Genomic DNA, 19,881 nt, shown 5'->3' with positions numbered 1-19,881 from the left:
TTTCTAATAAAATATTCACAAATAATTGTTTTCACTATTTGTCCAGATCCATTTAAGTCTGCCAGATTGCATGTTTGGAAATGCCTGTGTGACAGCCGGTATCGCATTCACTTTTCTAAACCTGAGGCAGCTGCTGCACTCAAGAATTTTGACTGAGCAAGTGAGTGGTTCCACAAAACACAGAAAAACTGCTCAGTCACATGTATCTGTAAGGATTTCAGGAGCTACAGACCAATTCAGGATCTGCACAAAAGTGAAGCTTATTCACACTATTAAAATACCCACTGACTTCAACTCATCTGTCTGCAGTCCCAGTCAGGTTGATCACTGCTGGCACCCCTTAGCACCCCACCTTTTAAAACAACTTCCACCATCCTCTTCCCAGCGAGGCTGAAAGTGGTGGAGGCAGTCGCGGTGGGGGTTGCTGCACAGCCATCAGCTGAGCCAGAATGCAAGCAAAGGCCATAGAAAGTGTTTTGAAACGAGCCTTTAGTTTGGTGTAACTCCTCTTCCGACACATGCTGTACTCCAGCTGAGAAATGCCTGTGATTCCCAGGTTGTGATGGGGAGCATCACAGCACTTTAATTACCACAGCAACAATGACAGTTTGAAAGAACTGTAACAAAGAGGCACGGCAGACAGGAGGGAAGGATCACCTAGACTGAAATTCAGAAATGGTGCAACTCATCATGCACCCTGCTCTGGTCCTGGACTCCACTAACAGCAGCTAGTCAGGACAAGCACTTGGCATAACAAGAAAATATGAGCTGTTTTATTCTCCCTCATGATGCACTCTCCCCTTAGGAGCCATGGAGCAGGAAATGCATATAAAATGCCTGGACCTTTTAATGTAATTATACTTTTACAGGACCTCAACCATTACCAGAGGGGAAAAAAACCCCACCTAGATCTGACTGCTAATCCTTACCAGTTCGCCTTTCACTCAAAAGCACAAGAAGGTCATTTGTAAAATGTAACCTTCACTTCATTATCTAAGGTAGCAGCTGAATAAGGACTTCAGAGAGGATTAAATTCAAGGCGAGATACTCTCTTCATTAGAGCATATCTGCTTATTCAGACTTGAATAGGAATGGAATATAGAAAAGACCCCTATATGCAGCACAGCTCTCATCTCAAGTTTATTGTACAGAAATCAGTAGCTGTCATAGTCCCTTGTCTCCTAGAATTTAGTTCAGCCTTAACAGCCCACAGTTACAACTCAGAAATCACTGGGGTGTTGAGGGTAAGTTGGCCAACACAGCCATCAATATACAGCACATGTTCTGGTCAGATCTCTCAGGGACCAGCAAATACTTGAGAAAGCATCAGAGTTAATGCTCAGGGATGCACTCAACACCAAGCCCCTGGTAGGGCTAACCAAGCTTCAGACATCTGTGCTGGGAAAAGCAATCCCAACTGAGGCAAAAGACACATTACATCACAGGAGCCATTTTTGCAGCTTAGGTGGGGAAGAAGGCGGGAAAGCAAAACCATGCATCACTGATTGGAATGCTCCTGAAATGAACCATTTTGTCTGACTGAGGAGTGACACTGGGATGGATGAGAAATTTTTCAAAGCTCCCTGCAGCCAGTCCAGGGGTCAAAATGCAAGAGCAACATCAATAAGAGATCACTTCAGCAAGAATATGTTTTGTTTTAGGGGAACAGGAAAAAAATACATTCATTGATTTAGTGTGTAATCAAGGAAGAAGGGTACTTCCTAAAAAGACGAGCTTTGTGAACTCAACACCTCTAGCAGAAAGGAATATGTTGAGAAGAATCTAGATGTCAGAAGAGATGCAGAGGACAGAGAGGTGTTAGGCCAGTCCCTAGGCTAAGGAAAAGAAAGTAGCAAGGTTACAGGACACAAGTTTAGGGCAATTGATGTAAAATTGTTGCATGTATGGACGAGTTGGGCATGCAACAAAACATTCAGTGAAATGCAGTTTTGTCTGCTTTCCAGTTACCTTAAGTCCTTTGTTCGTGCCTTGCCTTGGATTTCTTAAATACAGTTGTAAATGCCCCTAATATGTTGCTGACAAAAAGAGTTAGAGCCAACTAGTCTATTGCAGGGTCAGGTTATGTTCACAGACTGCCCTGTCCAGGTGCAGAAAGTAACCAGCTCCTAACCCTTCATTTTCCTGCCAGCCACCTTCGTTCTAGTTCTGGCTTGGATGAATGAGGGTCTCTTGCAGCAGCACCCTGTGCCTTCAGCTGGACTTGGAGCAGTGTGACAGCAGAGCTCCTGCAGGCACACAGGCTGGGCAGCACCACCAGGGCACATGGAATGGAAGCTCAGTCCAGCAGGGCTCACTGAACACCCACTCCACACAGGTCCTACAATGTGCAGCACCCACAGCACACTCCACACTGTACAAAAAAGGTATGACATGCCACAGTTTTGAAGTATGAGGAGACATCCAGGGAATTACCTAAGTGCCTGCAACAGCAATGAACACCACAGCCCTTTAAATCTTATGCAACCAAAAGCAGTCCAATGATTGCAATGAAAATTACTATTTTGTTTTATTTTTCTAAATTCCAGAGTAAACCTTCCCAATGACTGCCTTGTTCCTGCAGCTGTATTTCAATAGAGTGAGGTTTAAGGAAAGCTCTGTCTGTGACACAAGTTTGTGCAAAGCTGCTCACACTGCAAAGCAGCATTGCAGAACCCTGCTCCTTCAGGGGACAGTCGGCCAGACAATGACCGGCAGTGCAGAGGTTTCCTTAACTGGTACAGACTACAGGCAGTCAAGAACACCGAGAAAGCTGCTCTGGGCGAGCAATGAACAAACAGGTGGGCTGGTTTTTATTTACATTTCAAGCAGATCTACCCACTGGACAAACCTTGCCTTTGGCTGCTCAAAGGACCACGGCAGCCCTGCGAAGGCGCTGTGCCTCGTTTGCCAGGTTTGTTTTTAAGAGGCAGCCAACGCCGAGTCCCTGCGGCTGGAAAACCGCTCACAACAGTGACATGTGAGCCTGCAGCCACCTGAGGTGCTCCTCAGCAGCCGGCCTCGGGGGAATTCCAGCTAAACAACAGCCTGCATTCACTTGCCTGCACTATTGATCAACCCAGCTACTTCAATAAATTAAGCCCTTTCTTAATTTTATCGTCCCTTTTATGCACAGTGTTATCCAGTGCAGCCTTCCTGGCAAATGATGAGATCTTTCAATACCACTCTCCATGTAATTTATATGTAAATAATAAAAAGTGGGTCCCAGCACTGCTCCCTGCAGCATTCACCAATTAATCTCCTTTTAGCTTTTCACTGCCACCCTTTGTTTCCTGCCCGTTAGCCAGTTTCCAGTACACTGTGCCAACTTTCCACTTTGTCTGTAGCTTCATATCTTTTATATTAATAACCTGTGATGCACAATGGTTTCTCAAATGTTTTCTGAGGAATCAAAGTGCTCATGCAAGAGCATCAACTGCATTTATTATTATTATTATTAATTCTCTTGTAGACATAACTTCAAGGACCTGAAGCAACTGAAGTGTGATGTTTGCTTCCTTTGACTCCCTTTGATCATACTGTACTTCTCTATGTATTGGCCTTACTTGTTCCTTTTGATGGCATAATTCCTGAGCATTTCTCTAGAAGGCAGATGATCTCCTTGGACATACTTGTGGAGTAGTCAGAAAGATTTTACTAACACTATGGAACAAGAAAAATTCTTCTTCATTACCTTCTTATCAGTGGTTGTGCTGGTTGGCTTTGGGTTTCTTGCTGGCAAGGGCCAAATGCTGCCTTCAGAGCCACATCTTTCCCTACCAAATAGCTGAGCTGCCGTTCAAAAAATTTCAGGATTAAATTCTGCTTTTCATCTGCAACAAGGTGGTTCTTGCTAAGCTTTGAAAAGCAGAATTTCCTGCTGAAAGCTTTCAAATTAACTGTTCCATTATGAAAAATAAATATTTAATTCCATGCCAGAGAGCCTCAGCCATGGCTTGCCTGCTTTGTGCTACTCCAGTTCATTATAAGAGGTTCAAATCTCTAGAGCTCACCAACCTGCAAAAGTCCTCCAAATCTGGTCTCATAACAGCTGAGCCAGTGAATACTCATTACATTTGTCAGTCTTGGCTGCACGGCTTTTCCTCCCATAGCCTGGCACTCTGTCAAAGTATCATTTCACACCACCCTCAAATTACTATTATATGCCTATTTCTGGATGTAGTTTCAGGGATGTTTACCTTTCCTTGAGCTAAATTTTGGTGGATATAGTATACCAGAGCTTTGTCATGCTAGAAGTAAAATGAGCAGAAAATCCAGCATACTGTTCCTTACTTAAGAAAGGACATTGCAATTATGGCACAGAAACAGGAGCCAGAGGACTTGGATCTTCCCTCTGTCACGACTCACTCTATGCCTTAATTTCCTGTGCCTCCCCTTTTCCAGGTCTGGAAATCAGACATTGTGCTTCCCTACCCCTATATAAACAATTCAAAATCCAATGCTTCACAGGGACAAAATATTACTGCTGCCTGACACCACTGCCTTTGCTTCCAAGTGCCAAGCCTTCCAGATGGCAGAATAAAGATGTTCCTTAATGCTGATTTCTGTGCAAGGTGCGCTGCCCATGTTTGGACAGAATAAGTCAGGGAAAAACATAAGGAGTTAAAGCACTGGGGCTCTCTCTGGGAAGAGAGGGAAGAGATGATTAAGAGGAGGAGGTGCAATGGAAAGCAAGTTGGAGCATATGCTACTTCCTAATAATACTCAGAGGTTTTTTTGCCAGTATCTCTAAATTAAGGTGGCTGGTGCTCTGTCTTTCCTCCTCCTGCCCTCATACATTTCTGCTGAATTTAGCTGTGAAGAGGATGTGGAAACAAAGCCAATTTTGCTTCCCTTTTGCAAAGCAGTTAAGAGATCCTGAAAACGTGGCTAGCATAAGAACTGGATGCCACATTCCAGAATTTGAACATGTACGGACACATTCCTCACAAATCAGAAAAGCCCATGAGAAGCTTTGGTTTATAGACACACACAAACACTGCAGCAGCAATTGGCAGAGATGATATTGCTGCGTTGCTGTGCTGCAGCCATTATGTACCCCAGAAATATTGCGTCTCAGCAAGCCAGAAACAAAAATAAATAGGTGGAATTGGATCATTTTTCTGGCATTAAACAAATCCATCACAGTGATGAGGGCAGAGCTCCTGCCTGCCTGGCTGAGGAGAACAGGAGCAGGTCTCAAGTCAGGGACACATTCAAAGGCAGAGAGAGAAAGTACACAACTGATAGCAAGGAAACATGAAGAAGGGGCTGTCTGTAGATCTCCCTCTTTTCTTCAGGGCTGGATTCTCTCAGCACTTTTAGAATTTTTATTTTTATAATTGGAATTTTACTATATTATTTATATATAATAAATATAAATATATAAAAAATTTAGAGCTCTGTTTTATAGGCACAGAAGCAAGAGGAGACCACATCACCACTCTGAAGTAAATTAAGTGAGCTTTTAGTTGTGGGGTGGATTGTGGTGGAGCATCCCTCCTCCCTGTCCCTCCTCAGGCCACGCTATGATCTCAGAAATGCTGTCAGGCCTTGGCCTTGATGAACAGCACCTGAGCTGAGCTCCTCTCAAGCCTATCAGAAACACCATCTGCTCCCAGGAACTTGTGCTGTCTAACAAGCTCCAGTTGTTTTTCCAAACAGCCTTGGAAATTTTTTCTTCTTACCTGAATAACAAGCCAAATGGAGCAACATTAAAACAATGCTATCAAACTTTCAGAAAAAGTTACCACTCAAATTGCAGCCAGAATAGAAAATTACTATAGCTAAAGCAACTTTCTTGCAACCCTCGAAACAGTGGGTCTCACTTGGACTTTGAGCTCTCCCGGACCACAGCAGGCTGTGTACATACTCTTTCGGGTCTGTGTACCTATCTGAATATGCTATAGCAAAGGTACTAGGAATGTTGCTCTCTTAGATTCTTAAGTATGTTAGATTTGTAAGCTAAGCCTATAAGTCTGTCAACTGTTGTACTTCCAGTAAATTCTATAGAATCTTTTGTTAAATTGTTTAAATTTAGCTATTGATTAAGCGTTGTTAAAATCTTTAGGCCTAAACTGGGGTCAAGTCCAGGGATAAGTTTGGCAAGGGGGTCTACTCTGAAACTTGTGACTCAACAGGAGGGTCTCCTTTATTCCCTTTTATCCTTACCCTTTCCCTTATCCTTATTCCTTACCCTTAAGCTTTTTTGTCCCCCAGCTCCCATATAGATAATTTTCAGCTGACTTTAGTTTTGGATTGATTGATTTTAGATTTCAGTCCAATTTTTTCTCGGAGTGCTCCAACCACCAAGTAAGTAGTAGAGTGAACCCTTCCAACAAACTTTGTCGTGCTTTCATTTTAGTATTAAACATGCTTTTGCTGATACTTTTGCTGGTGATTCTTTGAGCAGCCTGAAACATTCATGACAAATTTGCCTTGGAGACATTCTAAGCAAGATTAATTTAACAATTTGGTTCCTTCCTAGCAGTATGATGTTATTTGTGTGTTTTCATTCTCTCATACTGCTATAGCAAGCAATAAATTCAAGGTCAAATAGTGGGTATGGTTAAAACTTTGGCAATCCAGTTGACAATGGACAGTTTTCAGTGTTTGGGCCATGGAAGCAAAGCCGAGTCTTTTTGTGTTGTCATCAGATGGTTCGCCCTTGCTTAATACGTGACATCTGTTCCTTGATGTAGGAACAGGAATGCAGTTACAGAGGGAGAAAAAAAAACCAAGGCTTGCATGTTCCTTGTTAACAAATACATTTAAATCCCTTTGGAAGGCTTCATATCCTTCACTGCAATGTCTCCAGTCGACACAAACTGTGTGGAATTGCTTGTGATGAGGCCATTCAAAATGAAGAAGGCATTTAAAACTACCTCTAACTTGAATACCACATAATCTCCTCATTACACCATCATTTGGGAATGCACACTGCCATTATTCAGTGTTTGCACAAAACTATCAAAAGAAATAAGAACGGAAGGTTAAGGGGCAGACAGATGGAAGCATAAAGTACCCTTCATATGGTTCTTGGCATTTTCCCGCTTAAGAGTTGATCTAGTATCCTCTGTGTAATGCAGGATACTACACTGCTGTGGAAGACATCCCTTCTGCAGTACATGGATTTACATCTTCTGTGAGGGCAGCATGATCTAGGCCTTGACAGGAGCTAAAGCACATGAAAGGTGGACGGAGAGATGGGCATCTGTCACACTGAATGCCAAGGCTATGGGATAACCATAGAAGTTTTAGAAGGGAGTGAGAAGGAATCAGTGGTCTGCTGGAATATGGAGCAATCAGAGCTATAGCACACAGCTGGGGAACTTAGACTTTACTATGAACTTAGTTCCTACTACATGGATATTACTGTCTCCTTTGGGAAGCACAGCACATTACCTGGACTGGGTCACAATCAGAATGGATAATTTGAGAAGAACGAATAAACACACTAAGTAAATTTATTTCCCTCTCACAAATCAGATAGCTGAACCTTGGCTGTTTTACCTCAGGAGATGAGGACAGGAAGGGTTTGATGTATATATTGGAGTCGTGCACTTTCAGGTCATGGTCTCCCAGTCCTCTGGTCACTCCAATTGTTGCCATAACCCGAGCCTGGAAATAAAGAAAAGCAATGGGGTAAAATCTTGTTACAAGGACTGTATCCATAGGGAATGAGATAACATTCCTACTCTGTAACTGCTACAGTTAGGGATGAATTCCCTTTTCTTTCCCACAAACTCTAGATTTAACATAGCTAATCAATGTCAAAGCTTTTCATACTCATGCCATCTCCATTCTTCTCCTTATTCTAAGCTTTGTTTTTACCCACATTCCTCTCAGTCACCATCACTAAGGTACTGGGTCCATAGAAACCTAACCCAGCCACCTCACTGTCCACACCAGTCTATGAGAGCATTCCTTCAGCAAATTATAGGTTTTGTAGAGAACAAGGAGCTTAATTATTCACTTAAGGAATCTGTGGCATCTTCCTTTTGACATATTGTTGTATATTCCCTTTCCCAGGGAAAAGTGCCAAGGGCCACCTTAAATTGCTGAACACACAGGTGACAGCAGCACTGACCACACAGAGAGTAGCACTGCTCTCTTCTAGGGAGTCACCCTACGGCAGGTCTGCAGTCTCCTCACATCTACCACTTCCTATCCCCAGCACCTTCCTCTCTGACAGGAGTGGTGTCCCAAGAGGTTCTGGGCTCTCCTTCATTAAAGCTCCTTCAAAGACTGATCAGGCATTCAGCCTCCCAGGGAACCCTGCTCTCTGTGCTCTGCAGATCACTTCCCCCAAACTAGAGCTTAGCCACAGCAGCTTCTGAGCAAGGGAGCTCACCATCACTAACAGCAAACAACTGACTCAGAATCATTTTGCCTCAGTGACTCCTGGCTCCACAGGGCCATAAGAAAGTAAATTAAAAAGATGTGCATGAAACATTTTGCAAATAATTATAAACCTAACGAATTTCAGAGATAAACTGCAAGTCTGAACCTTCAAAACATGGACTAATTTTCAAGAGCGTCTTCTTTTTGCATTAAGAACGTAATGCAACAAAGGAGAACTATTTAGAAACACAGCAAGCATACCAGTATCAGCAAACTGACACCACTGCATCCTTATATTGATCCTATTGCTGCATCCAGCTAAGCTTGCTGGGACCAACACTAACGATCTCACTGTTCTTAATCACAGAACTGAAAAAAAAATGGAACAAACAGAACAGTGTTTCTCCTTTTCAACTATCAGCCTTCACACATCAGAAAAACTCAACAGTGAGTTCACATACACTAGCTGAAGATAAGGTTAAAAGGTGTTATACTTTACAAATCCTTCCCTGATCCCGCCTCTTCCTAAATTAGTTTTGCATCTCAGAGCACTATGAAATAACTTCCTTCTTTGTCCTAGTTATATTTTAAAATGAAACAGGAATATTTAAAGTCAATTACTTATGAAAGTCTCATTGTAGCATATTTACAATTAAAGAAAAACAAAAGCAAACTAAACAACAAATGACTGCTGTAAAATGCTTATTACTATGTTGAGCTCTCCCCACCACCCCCCAGACATGAGATTGATTTGTGACAGAACCAAGATATTCTTTCAAGCTGTCAAAACGATCAAATAAAGAGATACTGAGTGCAAAACACTGGAGTGCCATGGGCTAAACTGAGTGGTAAACAGCACAGAAGAATTCCTTCTTCCTTTGGTCTGAGGAAAGCAAACATGCCCACCTTCTTGCCTTCTCCATATATAAGGGGAAACTTCAAGTCATCTTCCTCAATGGTTTTGTATGCCCTGTGGAGGGAGGACAAACAACATTTATGAAGCTTGTACTCAATTAGTGACCTAGTGCCCTGACACAAGCAGCTGTGATTTCAAAAATGGGGGAAAAAAAATCGTTATTTTTCCTAGGGACTCTGTCTTTGAACCAAGATGTAGATTTCTTTTTCTGCAAGAAGTTTTTTTGCAAATAATTATCCGTTTCGCCAAAAGGAAAAGTGAAGATGGGAAAATACCTAACATGCCAGGCTGCTCCTATTGATTGCAAGGAAAGAAGTGAAGAGGAATAACATCCTAATCAGGTGAGATATTGTTGGATATGGTACCAGCTATACCATGAAAAAAACCCAAATCCAACCAAACAAAAAAACACAAATAAAACAACCTCAAACCCAAGAAACTAACCAATGCCTAGATTCACACTGTTAATGCAAAATGTGAGCAATGACAGGACGTGTACACACAGTGTGAAACAGTTTTCTGATCCTGTTCTCACAGTCCAGGACTGCAGAAACCAAGAAAAGCTTCAGGTGCTGAAGTTTTAGTATTTTTAGTGCACATTTGACCTTGACTGCAACAGTCAAGGTTGTCAGAGGTTTCACATTTCACAGCGGCTTTCCCATGGACAAGGGACAAAAGAAGTAAATGCTCATGCCCTGATTCTGTTTACTGCACGCCTGCATATTCTACCTTTTACACATCCAGTTGTTGACACTGATGAGGTGAGAAGGTTAGCAATTTTGCCAGTGAGAAATGAAAAAAAAAACCCAAAACAACAGAAGATGACAGTCATTCTCAAAAGTCGTTCTCATAGAGTCCTGTGGTTTGTATAATACATGCTGGAGCCCAGGCTCCAGTACCTTTTTGGCTAAGGTACATTGCCCCAGAGGGGTATGGTTCCCTTCATATCACAGCCTCAGCTTTTCCTTGGATGTTGCCATTCCCTCCTGGTCCATCTGTGTCCAAAGCCCTCAGGGTGATACCAAAAGTACCCTGAGTGTACAAACTGGAAGAGAGGGAAGGTGCTGAGCAGGGCCCCTGCCAGCCCCTGCTGTGTAGCTCCCCAGCTCTCAGGGATGGCTGCTGAGCTCCAGGGAGTCACATGGGATCGGGTTTAAGCAATGTTAAGGCTGTGACATAAACCAGCAGGAAATTAAAAATTAAGGGTGAAATCCTATATTGTAATCAAACTGCCCCCTGCTTCACCAAAATATGGCACAGGCCTGGGATCAATAAATGGTGCTGTACAAGCTGCATCACCCAGGCAAGCATCAGAGTTGCGTAGACATTTAAGCCCCACCTTTACATTTCCCAGCAATCAGAGAAAGGAATCGTATTAGGGTTTTGGAGGTGAGAAAGGACCAAGAAAAAAGAGAAGACCAACCAAAATGCATATTAGAAATAGTAGTGGGGGGTTTCCCTCACATGCTACAAAACATTATTACTATGTATAAAATCCCAAAATGAAACTAGGTGAGGTTTGCCAAATACAGTGGGTCCTCCATAGTCAAGAATATCTTAGACTATACAACCATAATACTTGGCCATTGCTCTAAGACACTATACAGTGAAGGCATTCAAATGGCATTCTGCACTGGGAAGGGCAAATTAATTAGCACTTAAACCAAACAAAGAGGCACAAATTACTACAAGTAGCCAACATGACAATACTTCCCTGATGTTTAAATCTTGGAATAGCATTTAGTTGGGAAGGAGGAGTCAGCCATGTATTTTGCTCTTGTTCCTTCCTTTATTTCCAACAAATATTTCTGCCTCACTCACTAACTTGGATATCCTGGTTTGAATGTAGAGCAAATAATTTATTATTTCTGACTACTCATGAACATGTTTTGAAGCTTCCAACTGGACCTACAATACTGGAAGCCCTGGGAAAACATCCTTGAGGAGTCCGAATGATGCCTTGCAATAGAACCAGTTGCTTGAACCTTGCTCTGCCACCAAGAAAATGGATATCAGCTGAGTGAGTCCATTGTGGGCATCAGTCAAGCCACAAGCCTGAGAAGACAACCATTCCTACTGGATGTTCACACTGTGGTACGTATTTGTTAAAATAGCAAGCAGAACTAAGATGATGTGACTTAACTGCTTGCAGCCCTCTTTTTAGAAGAAAAAGCCAAGCCCATTCTTTACACACAGACTATATTATCTGCAAGGTAACTACAAATATTTAAGACCAAAGCCCTCACTTTACACTGCCCTGTAAGTTGACAAAAACGGAGACCAAACTTTTTTCCCTCTCTCCTGTTTCTCCTTATATTGTCCTGCACAACACCTCACAATGACTGTGCTTTAGGAAGAAGGGAAAAAAGTATTATTTAGGCCAGTGTCATTCAAAAGAATGATCCCCACTGCTAAGTTCAGCTTCTTTTATGGAACCATTACAAAAACAACTGTCCCTCAGGCCTTCAGCTGTGACACCTTGGTGTAAGGACATTGGGGGAGGCCATTTTCCAAGGGCTGCAGCTAACTTGTTCCATCAGCAGATTAGGGAGAGCAGCTGGCTAGCCTGTGACCTCCTGAAGCTGTGCAACTAAGTGAGGGAGGCCCAGACACTTACAGTGATTTATTACGTGGTTTCTTATAGCCTATTACCTCTTGGGCTTAGAACTTGGGTGCCAAACTCATCTCAAATGTGCTTTTTCTGTTGATGCTGCTATTGCCTGAAAAATTATCATCACTTAAAAAACAATGCTCAGAACTGCAACCACAGCAGCAGAGGTATCATAGACACACTGAAAAGCAACCCAAGACACTCTAGAAAAGTACCTATGTCCTACATTACTAGGGAAACAGAATTAATAACATACTAGTGTGTGGTTTGCTGCAAGAGAAGCATGAAGCACAGCTTTTCAGCTAACAACCTCAGCAACTGCACTGGGGAGATGGAAAGAAGATATGAAGTTCATTTTAATTTATGCCCTGTGAAACCTCCTGTATTTTGTATGTGGGTTTATTTCACACAGGCTACAACCTTCTGGACAATTTCTCTTGATTTTATGTAATAAAGTTGCATTTACACTGTCGTGTACTGTATATAAAGATATAATATGGCAGTAGGTATATCAAACACAGACTCAGAGAAGCTGAGGGGGTGGTTTGGCTCTTTTAGTGCCAGCATGGCCTTATTCAGCCCTCTGTGTAATTCAGCCCAGCTCACTGCTTTAACAGCACAGTGTTACAACCCTCCCTTCTCCCTGTCTACCTTGTCCACATCCCAGGAGGTTTGTGTGGCCACCAGGGCATGACAAGAAAGTTTATAAAGACAAGGCAATGCTACTGCTTCCAGCTCTGAATGAGCCTAAAGTTTGTTAAGTGCTTCTGCCACGTAAGCTTCTATTTTTCCAAATGGAAAAACAGGGGGAGCAGTGTGGAGTAGAAAAGGCAAGCTCGTGCCCAGCTAGATCTAGCTGCATTTTTTTCAGTTAACTTTGTTTCTTCTTTTCATTTCAAAAGAATTATGAAATGCTACTGCTGTCCAAAAATATTGAACTAGGCCTTGACATATGTACCACCCACAAAGTTACACTTGGGCTCAGGATCAACATTTTGGAAAACTGGGCCAAATCGCACCAGGAGCCAAAAGAGATGTCAGAACAAAAGAACTAGGACTGACATGATGTTACTCGTATGCTAACTGAAATCTGCTCTAAATGCATGGTGAAAAAATAACCAGGAGCTACTAAATGCACAACACAATCTGCAGAAGAAATTTCTTAGAATGCTGGGGTTATTAGCAGCGCTTTAGCGCTCTTATAAAAAAAGGTTGTCAAAGTTACCTGCGTATTTCTGGGTCAGAACCTGAAAAACCAGTCAGCTCCCATATGCAAATTTCAGAGCCAAAATCCCAGATAATGTCTTACATGTGTTATGAGTTCTCCTGCCATATAAGTTGTTCTTAAAATTGGCCTTCTGAAAGCACATACAAATTCACGTAAGAGTAGAAGTTGATGACTAAAACGAGAATCCAAATTCCATTTTCTTTAATGGCAAACTGTGTAAGGTTACTGGTCATGAAAAGTATTGCATTGGCATCCCCAGGCACAACAGATGGTGTTGAAAACACAACCTACCCTGACCTGGAAGGTTCAGTTCTGTGCACGACAGGGGAATCCAGACTCTGTGCTCTGCTTTTTCATGGCACTTGGCTTTAGAAAGTTTGTCTGTGTTTCACATCTCTGCTTGTGACACCTAATAGTAAACTGAGAATTAAACCTAAGGAAGAGCAAAGAAAATCATCATCAAAGGGCTTTAGCTTGAAGCAGAGAACAAACTTACTTGTGGCAAGCAACTGAAAGAAAGTACTACTGCTTTGTAAAAGTCCCAGTTCACTCTGAATACAAGGCTAAAGGCATCTCTGAGACAGGTTTGTAGAACTCATGTATTTCTAGCACTGCTTTGCTACCACTCTAAAAACCCCCAAACCTAGGGCCATCCATACACCCTCCACCTGCCCCAACTTTCCCCCTCACCCAAAATAACCCAACTCACAACAAAACTACCCCAGCTATCCAAACAACCTCCTTCTCAAGTTCAACTTTCTTTGGTCGTACCAACAGAAAATCATGTTTCAATCTTTAAGCAACACAAAACATGACAGAAACTCTTCCTTCTTTTCTCCTCCCACACAAATAATCAGTGGAATGGAGCTCACCCTTTGGGTAACAGCACAAACCACCAGTCCAAAAGGAACTGTTCATCTTCAATGTCTGTAGAACTACAGGCATCTAACCAATGTAAGTGCATGCTTACTATCAAGAAGAAAAGATGTGTAGTGCAGGTTAGGCACAGAGCCACTGAAAACTATATCATTTATGTCTCAACTCAGCCATAATCTTAAAAAATGTCCTTACACTTGTGCTTCTGCAGAGTCAGGATCTCTAACTCCAGACAGCACTGTCTGATACTAAGTACCCTCTAGATAGGTTAGCTGTAACATTCAGTGTCTCAGTATTTTTCCCCTATTGCTCATCTGACACATAGTTTAATGAAACAAAATTGCAATAAACAAAGATAATTAAGGCATGCAAACTACAGCCATGTTTTTTTCAGAGAAAAGATGATGGCAAAGCCAAATCAAAGACCAATGCACATGCACATGGGCACAAAATAGTTTTTAGGGGAAGATCTACCTTAACCAAGATACTCTCACAGGCTTTCTATCAGGTAAAGAGGAAAACATACACGTTTTAAAGCCCTCATTATTCACAGAAAATTCAGAAACACCTTCTTACGAACCTGAAAGTGTACAATGCTTCATTTTGCAAATCCCAGTTCTGTCTACCAATCTACAAACTGAAAAATAAATAAAGTCTCTCAGCATAACTTGTACACATCTGTGATCTCTGCCTTGGTCAAATCAGACTAATGCATGAGCCTTGGACCTCCAAGGAGCCTGCACTGCTGTGTACAGTCCTAAGATGGAGTCTGGACTTTGGAGAGCTCCAGCACATATTCCTGTGGAAGTAATTTCTAGGCAAAACAAACTATCCGTTTTGGCCAGTCCAGTTTAAAGACTCAAGCACCAGAATCTTTTCAGGCACTTCCTGGAATGTGGTTGACTCTTTAGTCCATTCACCTCTATTGGAGCATTAAAAGAAAGTGGTAGAAGAAAAGTCAGAGACAGGATTGTCAGCCATCTCAAGCGTTTAGAGAGGTCCTTGCCCAAAAACAGATAAATCAGGGAAAAATAAAATGAAGGTATTTAAAAGCAGAGGCTGGGAGGGACAGAGCAAGAGTATTGCAAATGCTTTCATTCACTACTTGTGAGCTGTTGAGGTTCCACTACTGAGTGACAAAACCTGTGTGCAGATAGTGCAGCTGCACGTCAAGCAGGTACACCTTGTGCAACTGCCTCAGCAGGCTACAGTAATTTCACGAATACAAGCCACACCAATTTGACCAAAATTTTGGTGGAAACCCGGAAGTGCGGCTAATATTCCGGGCGGCTAATCTATTAACAAAATTCTAAAAGCTGCCAACACGGAAGTGAGAGCCCGCGGCAGCCCCAAGCCAAGCTGGAGCCCGGCCGGCCCCGGCAGAGGTGGGAAAGCCTGGCAGAGGCGGGGCCAGCAGTGTGGGGGGCGGGCGGCAGAGCCTGAGCCAGCAGGGCGGGGCAGGGGGGGCGGCAGAGCCCGGGCCAGCAGGGCGGGGGAGCCTGGGGAGAACTGGGGCTAGCAGTGCAGGGGAGCATGGCAGAAGCAGGAAGGCCGGCGGGTGGGGCTGCCTGGCAGCGGGGGAAGCCCAGCAAAATCGGGGCCAGCAGCGTGGGGGAGCCCGGCGGTGCGTGGGCATGCAGTGCCGGCCAGGGCGAGGAAACGCGGCGGCGGTGCAGATGGGAGGGGGCGGCCGGCGAGCCTGGCAGCGGCGGCAGTGCCTGGCCCGCCGGCAGGGCGACTACGTAAACAACACAGCGGCGACGCGGCCGGCGTGCCTGCCAGCGGCGGCAGTGCCTGGCCCGCCGGCAGGGCGAGTACGTAAACGCAGCGGCGGGGCGGTGCTGACGGGAGAGGGGGGCCAGTGAGCCCGGCGGCGGCTGCAGCACCACCCAGCCGGCCCCGTCGGCAACCATGAGCGGGCCGAGCCTGCCTGGCCCCGCCCCGAGCCAGTAAAGCCCGCTATGCCGCGATCCTGTTACTAATTGGCCAGTTTGTGAAAGCTGCGCACGGATTCTCGCGACTAACGAAAGTGCGGCTAATATTCGGGGTGCGGCTTATCTATTGACAAAGACAGCAACATTGTCGAGGCACCGGGGGTGCGGCTTATAATCCGTGCGGCTTGTATTCGTGAAACTATTGTAAGTCTTTCTTTTTTGCCCCCAGCAAACTTGCTGCCTTGAGCACTTCTTAAAATTTATTTCATTTCTTCTACTTTTAAAAGACAAACTGGAAGGTTTGTCAGCAATTTACTCTAGAGATAGAGGGGTAATGGAAGTGGGCTGTTAACACTTTATGGGCTGAGTGCACTGGAGTGCACTGCGATGGACAGAAAAAACATTTGTAAATTTGTATTTTGCTTGTATTTTAACCATGTTAAAAGGTTGTGAGGCAGATGGGAGAAAGGCTACATGTTAAATTCTCAGTGCCTGCTCCAAACCTGCTAGCTGAGATCCTCTGGAAGCAAAGAAGATTGAGATTAAGGAACAATCACAAAGCAAATTCTTCTGGGAAAGATCTCTAGTGCAGGATGGATGCACTGAGGCACAGCTAGCAGAGACCTCACCATTCCACAGCAGTGTTGGAAACTCCTCCAAGGAGCAAGGGGCCTCCTCTCAGCCAGAAGCAGAGCTATAAAGCAATCTTTGGTAGAGAGGGAAAGAAAGAGAACTTCTATGGATCCAGCTGAGGTTATGTCAAATTTGTGCAGATGGGGAATCCAGAGAAAGCGTGAGTGTGGAAAGAGACTTCACCTTGTCAGGAAGAAGGGCTGTTTTTGCTTGGATTTTCAGATTGAATATTATCTCGTTCCAGTTTAGTTTCCTTCTGACAAAACAGACTGGGATTCTTTTGTTTGCCCTTGCACATGTGGCACCTGATTCCACGCCAAAGCAAAGCCCAAGTGGAGATGCACAGCCCTGCAGGGACAGGTATGCACGGCTTCCAGAAGGAGATGCTCTTGTAGGACATGACTCAGACCAACCTCATTCTTATTACTCTCATTTAGCCCCAGAGAGGCCATTTACACAGAGCTCTACTCCAGAATAAGTTTTCTCTTTTGTTGCAGCAGTATTACTTTCCTATTTCTGCTTTCGCCTGCCCCAAAGACTCTGGCTCAGCTCCTGTGGCATGTGCACACTCGGGGGAAAGAGCCATTTATCACCGTCAGGAGACGTGCTGTACACAGCAGGTCAGCTCTCACCTCCTGCTGCTACTGCAGTGAAGGCTGCAAATCCTGAAAAGATGCATAACATGCACATTGCAAACAGCCATTCATCATGGTAGAGCTGTGCCCCAGACACCCAGGCACAGCCCAGCAAGCTGCTCTAGTTGTGTGCACCAAAGAGGCACGTCCCCTCCCGCTCCCTGCCACCTTGCAGCGAGAGACAAAAGCACAGATACAGAAAGCAAGGAGGTGACTGCAGATGATGGTCTCTGCTGCAAAAATGATATCCTCTCTCTCTCCTCCAGAAGAGCCCAGTGCTGCAAAGGTGCCCCATAATCATTAAATTATGAAAATGTAAGTTGCTGGAAGGAAATTAATACCAGGCATGACTGGGGAAAAGGTTGCTTTCTCATGAAGTAATTATGAAATTAAAATTTGATCTCTCCCTGGTGATTGTACAAAGGATACGGCTGAGGTCTCAAACACAACAATACAGCCAGGATTTCAGCAGAAAAAACATAGAATGTTTCACTAGGCAAAAAAGCTCAATTAAAAAAAAAACCCAAAAAAACGGAGGAAAGGATGACTTGTAAATTACATGATTTTGGCTAAAAGGTGCAATCAAGCAGGTTAGAGCACAGGGTTTGCGGACTTCCAATTACTTCTTACAAGTTGGAATCAAGCTGTTAGGAAATGCAGCTTATCTGAATAAGACTAATAATGCTAAGCTAATTAGACCCACAGGCATTAGCCAGCAGATAAATTCAGGCCAAAAAGAGGGGCACTGTCACTTTAAATACTGCCTTGGGATCAGTGGAAAAGCTAATGAGGAGTGTCAGTTGGGGCTGTTTTATTAGGTGGTTCTCTAGAGACTATAGCCTGAGGTTTCTGTAGCAGGGCTTCTGCGCTTGATTCAATAAATCAATTTATATTAAAGGAGGGTGCAGCACAGGTGCCAGCTCCATAAAGCATTTCTGTGGCATTTCTCAGTCTACTCAGACACTCCTTGGGCTGGCTACCTGAATGTGCTGTCAAAGGACATTGAGCCCAGCAATAAAGAGTAAGATAGCAGCCACATTGGCAATATTTGTTCAAATCAGCTCGCACATTACCAAGCAAAACATGTACATTGGCTCTCACCGGGGTATTCTGGATCCCCAATAAGTGATTAATGAGAGCCTGGTTTTTGTGAGCTGGAGTCTGAACCGCAGACGGCAAGGCAGGCTGCACAATGAAAGCAAAAGGCATCCATCCCAAACAAAATAAAATGGCTTGAAAAGTGAAGTTGCTTTTTTAATCAGATGCTTAGAGGCTGAAAGACATTCCCTGTTGGAAAGAAAAGGGTGAGTGCAGAGCAGACTGGCAGCTTTCCAGGCAGTGGACAATATTGACTCTAGAATAAAATGGGTTTTGCTTAGTGCTTGCCTCAGGGCACTAGCCTCCCTGCTTTGGAATAAATCATGCGGGCAATTCCCCAGCAGGGGCTGACCCTTGGGAGCTGACCCCATGTGCCACAGCACCCCCCCACCAGACACATGGACACTGAGCTGGCAAGGCCCCCACTGCTGCTGCAAAGATAGTGTACCCAGAGACAGTGCCCAATTACCCCCCTTGCTGCCACCTTGGGCTTTAGCCCACGGTGTATGGTGGGCACTACACTGCCTCAAACCAATTCTGATGAGGTGCAGCTCAGCTCTGCCTCTCCTGGAGGGCAAAGGAAGCAAATAACAAATAGGCCAAAAACCATACTTGTTATCTAGGTCTCTTTTGCCATGCTAAAACCAAGTCAAAAAGCTGAAGTTGTGATCTGGAAACAAGCCTTTAAAGAACTCCACTTCAATGCAAGCAGTAGAAAAGCCACTGTTTTTGTTCCAAGGAGGAGCAAAAAATTAACTTTGAAACCACCAAAGCTGATGCCAACTGGTAGTGCCTTCTGGATGCCTTCGGTTAAGAACAGTGCTTTACTGACTCCTCCAGTCCCACAGAAGGCTGAGAGGGGAACTCTGGAAGGAGCCACAGTGAAGGACACAGCCAGTCAGAAATCCAGGTTTGGGAAGGTTCTAGGATATAGTCAAAGCAAAGTGCTTCAAAATTGTTCACACTGGATGTACACGTGAAGGAAATCGGATCAACTGTGTCTTAACTTTAAATAAAAGCCAGAGACAGAGAACATTAATTCTGTGCAGTCCTTTAAAGGAGCAGCTGTTTCTCCCCCCCCCATATTTTCACTTCAGGTTACTCACCCCTTTTTTTAGCACTGACCACTCTGCTTACATGGCCTCTGAGTCTTTCCTGATGCTTCTGTTGCCAGAACTTATCAAAGCCACCAGGACACCTCTCTCCAGTACCAGTTTAACCTCTGCAAGGCATGGGCTTGAAAACTCCAGCCCAGAGACCCAGCTGTGAAAGACTGTCAGTAACACAGATATCTGCCAGCAAATTATGGCTTGAGACAGCTTGAAAGCTTGTTCAGCAGGACACACTGCTCTTAAGATGCCTTGCCAGCTACACTACATGTTTTGCAATCGCTGTTGAACCACAAAGCACATGGGGCAAGGGTGCAGGAAGGGCAGCTCATGGTCAGCTCCCAGCAGTGTGGGATTTATTTTATGCATATTTAATACAACATGATTTCTAATTGCAATTGCCACTGAAAAGAAAGGAGAAAGGGTAGGTGAGCTGGAGAGAGAAGGGAAAGGCTGGTCTCAAAGCAGTTACAGGCAGCCTAGACTAGTGATGTGGTACAC

General features: G+C 44.0%; 1 protein-coding gene across 1 annotated transcript in view; it reads right to left on the bottom strand.

Moving 5' to 3' along the window:
- PPM1H (protein phosphatase, Mg2+/Mn2+ dependent 1H) overlaps positions 1–19,881 on the bottom strand; it is a 131,098-nt gene that overhangs the window by 11,234 nt on the left and 99,983 nt on the right. Inside the window, exons 7-8 of the mRNA XM_033057704.2 lie at positions 9,247–9,310; positions 7,510–7,617 (exon numbers count right to left, since the gene is read on the bottom strand). Of these exons, the coding sequence (XP_032913595.1) occupies positions 7,510–7,617; positions 9,247–9,310 (172 nt within the window). The remainder of the gene's footprint in view (positions 1–7,509; positions 7,618–9,246; positions 9,311–19,881) is intronic.

This window comes from Catharus ustulatus, chromosome 4, assembly GCF_009819885.2.
Source record: "Catharus ustulatus isolate bCatUst1 chromosome 4, bCatUst1.pri.v2, whole genome shotgun sequence".
Taxonomy (NCBI): Eukaryota; Metazoa; Chordata; class Aves; order Passeriformes; family Turdidae; genus Catharus; species Catharus ustulatus.
This window is presented reverse-complemented; position numbering and strand designations above follow the sequence as displayed.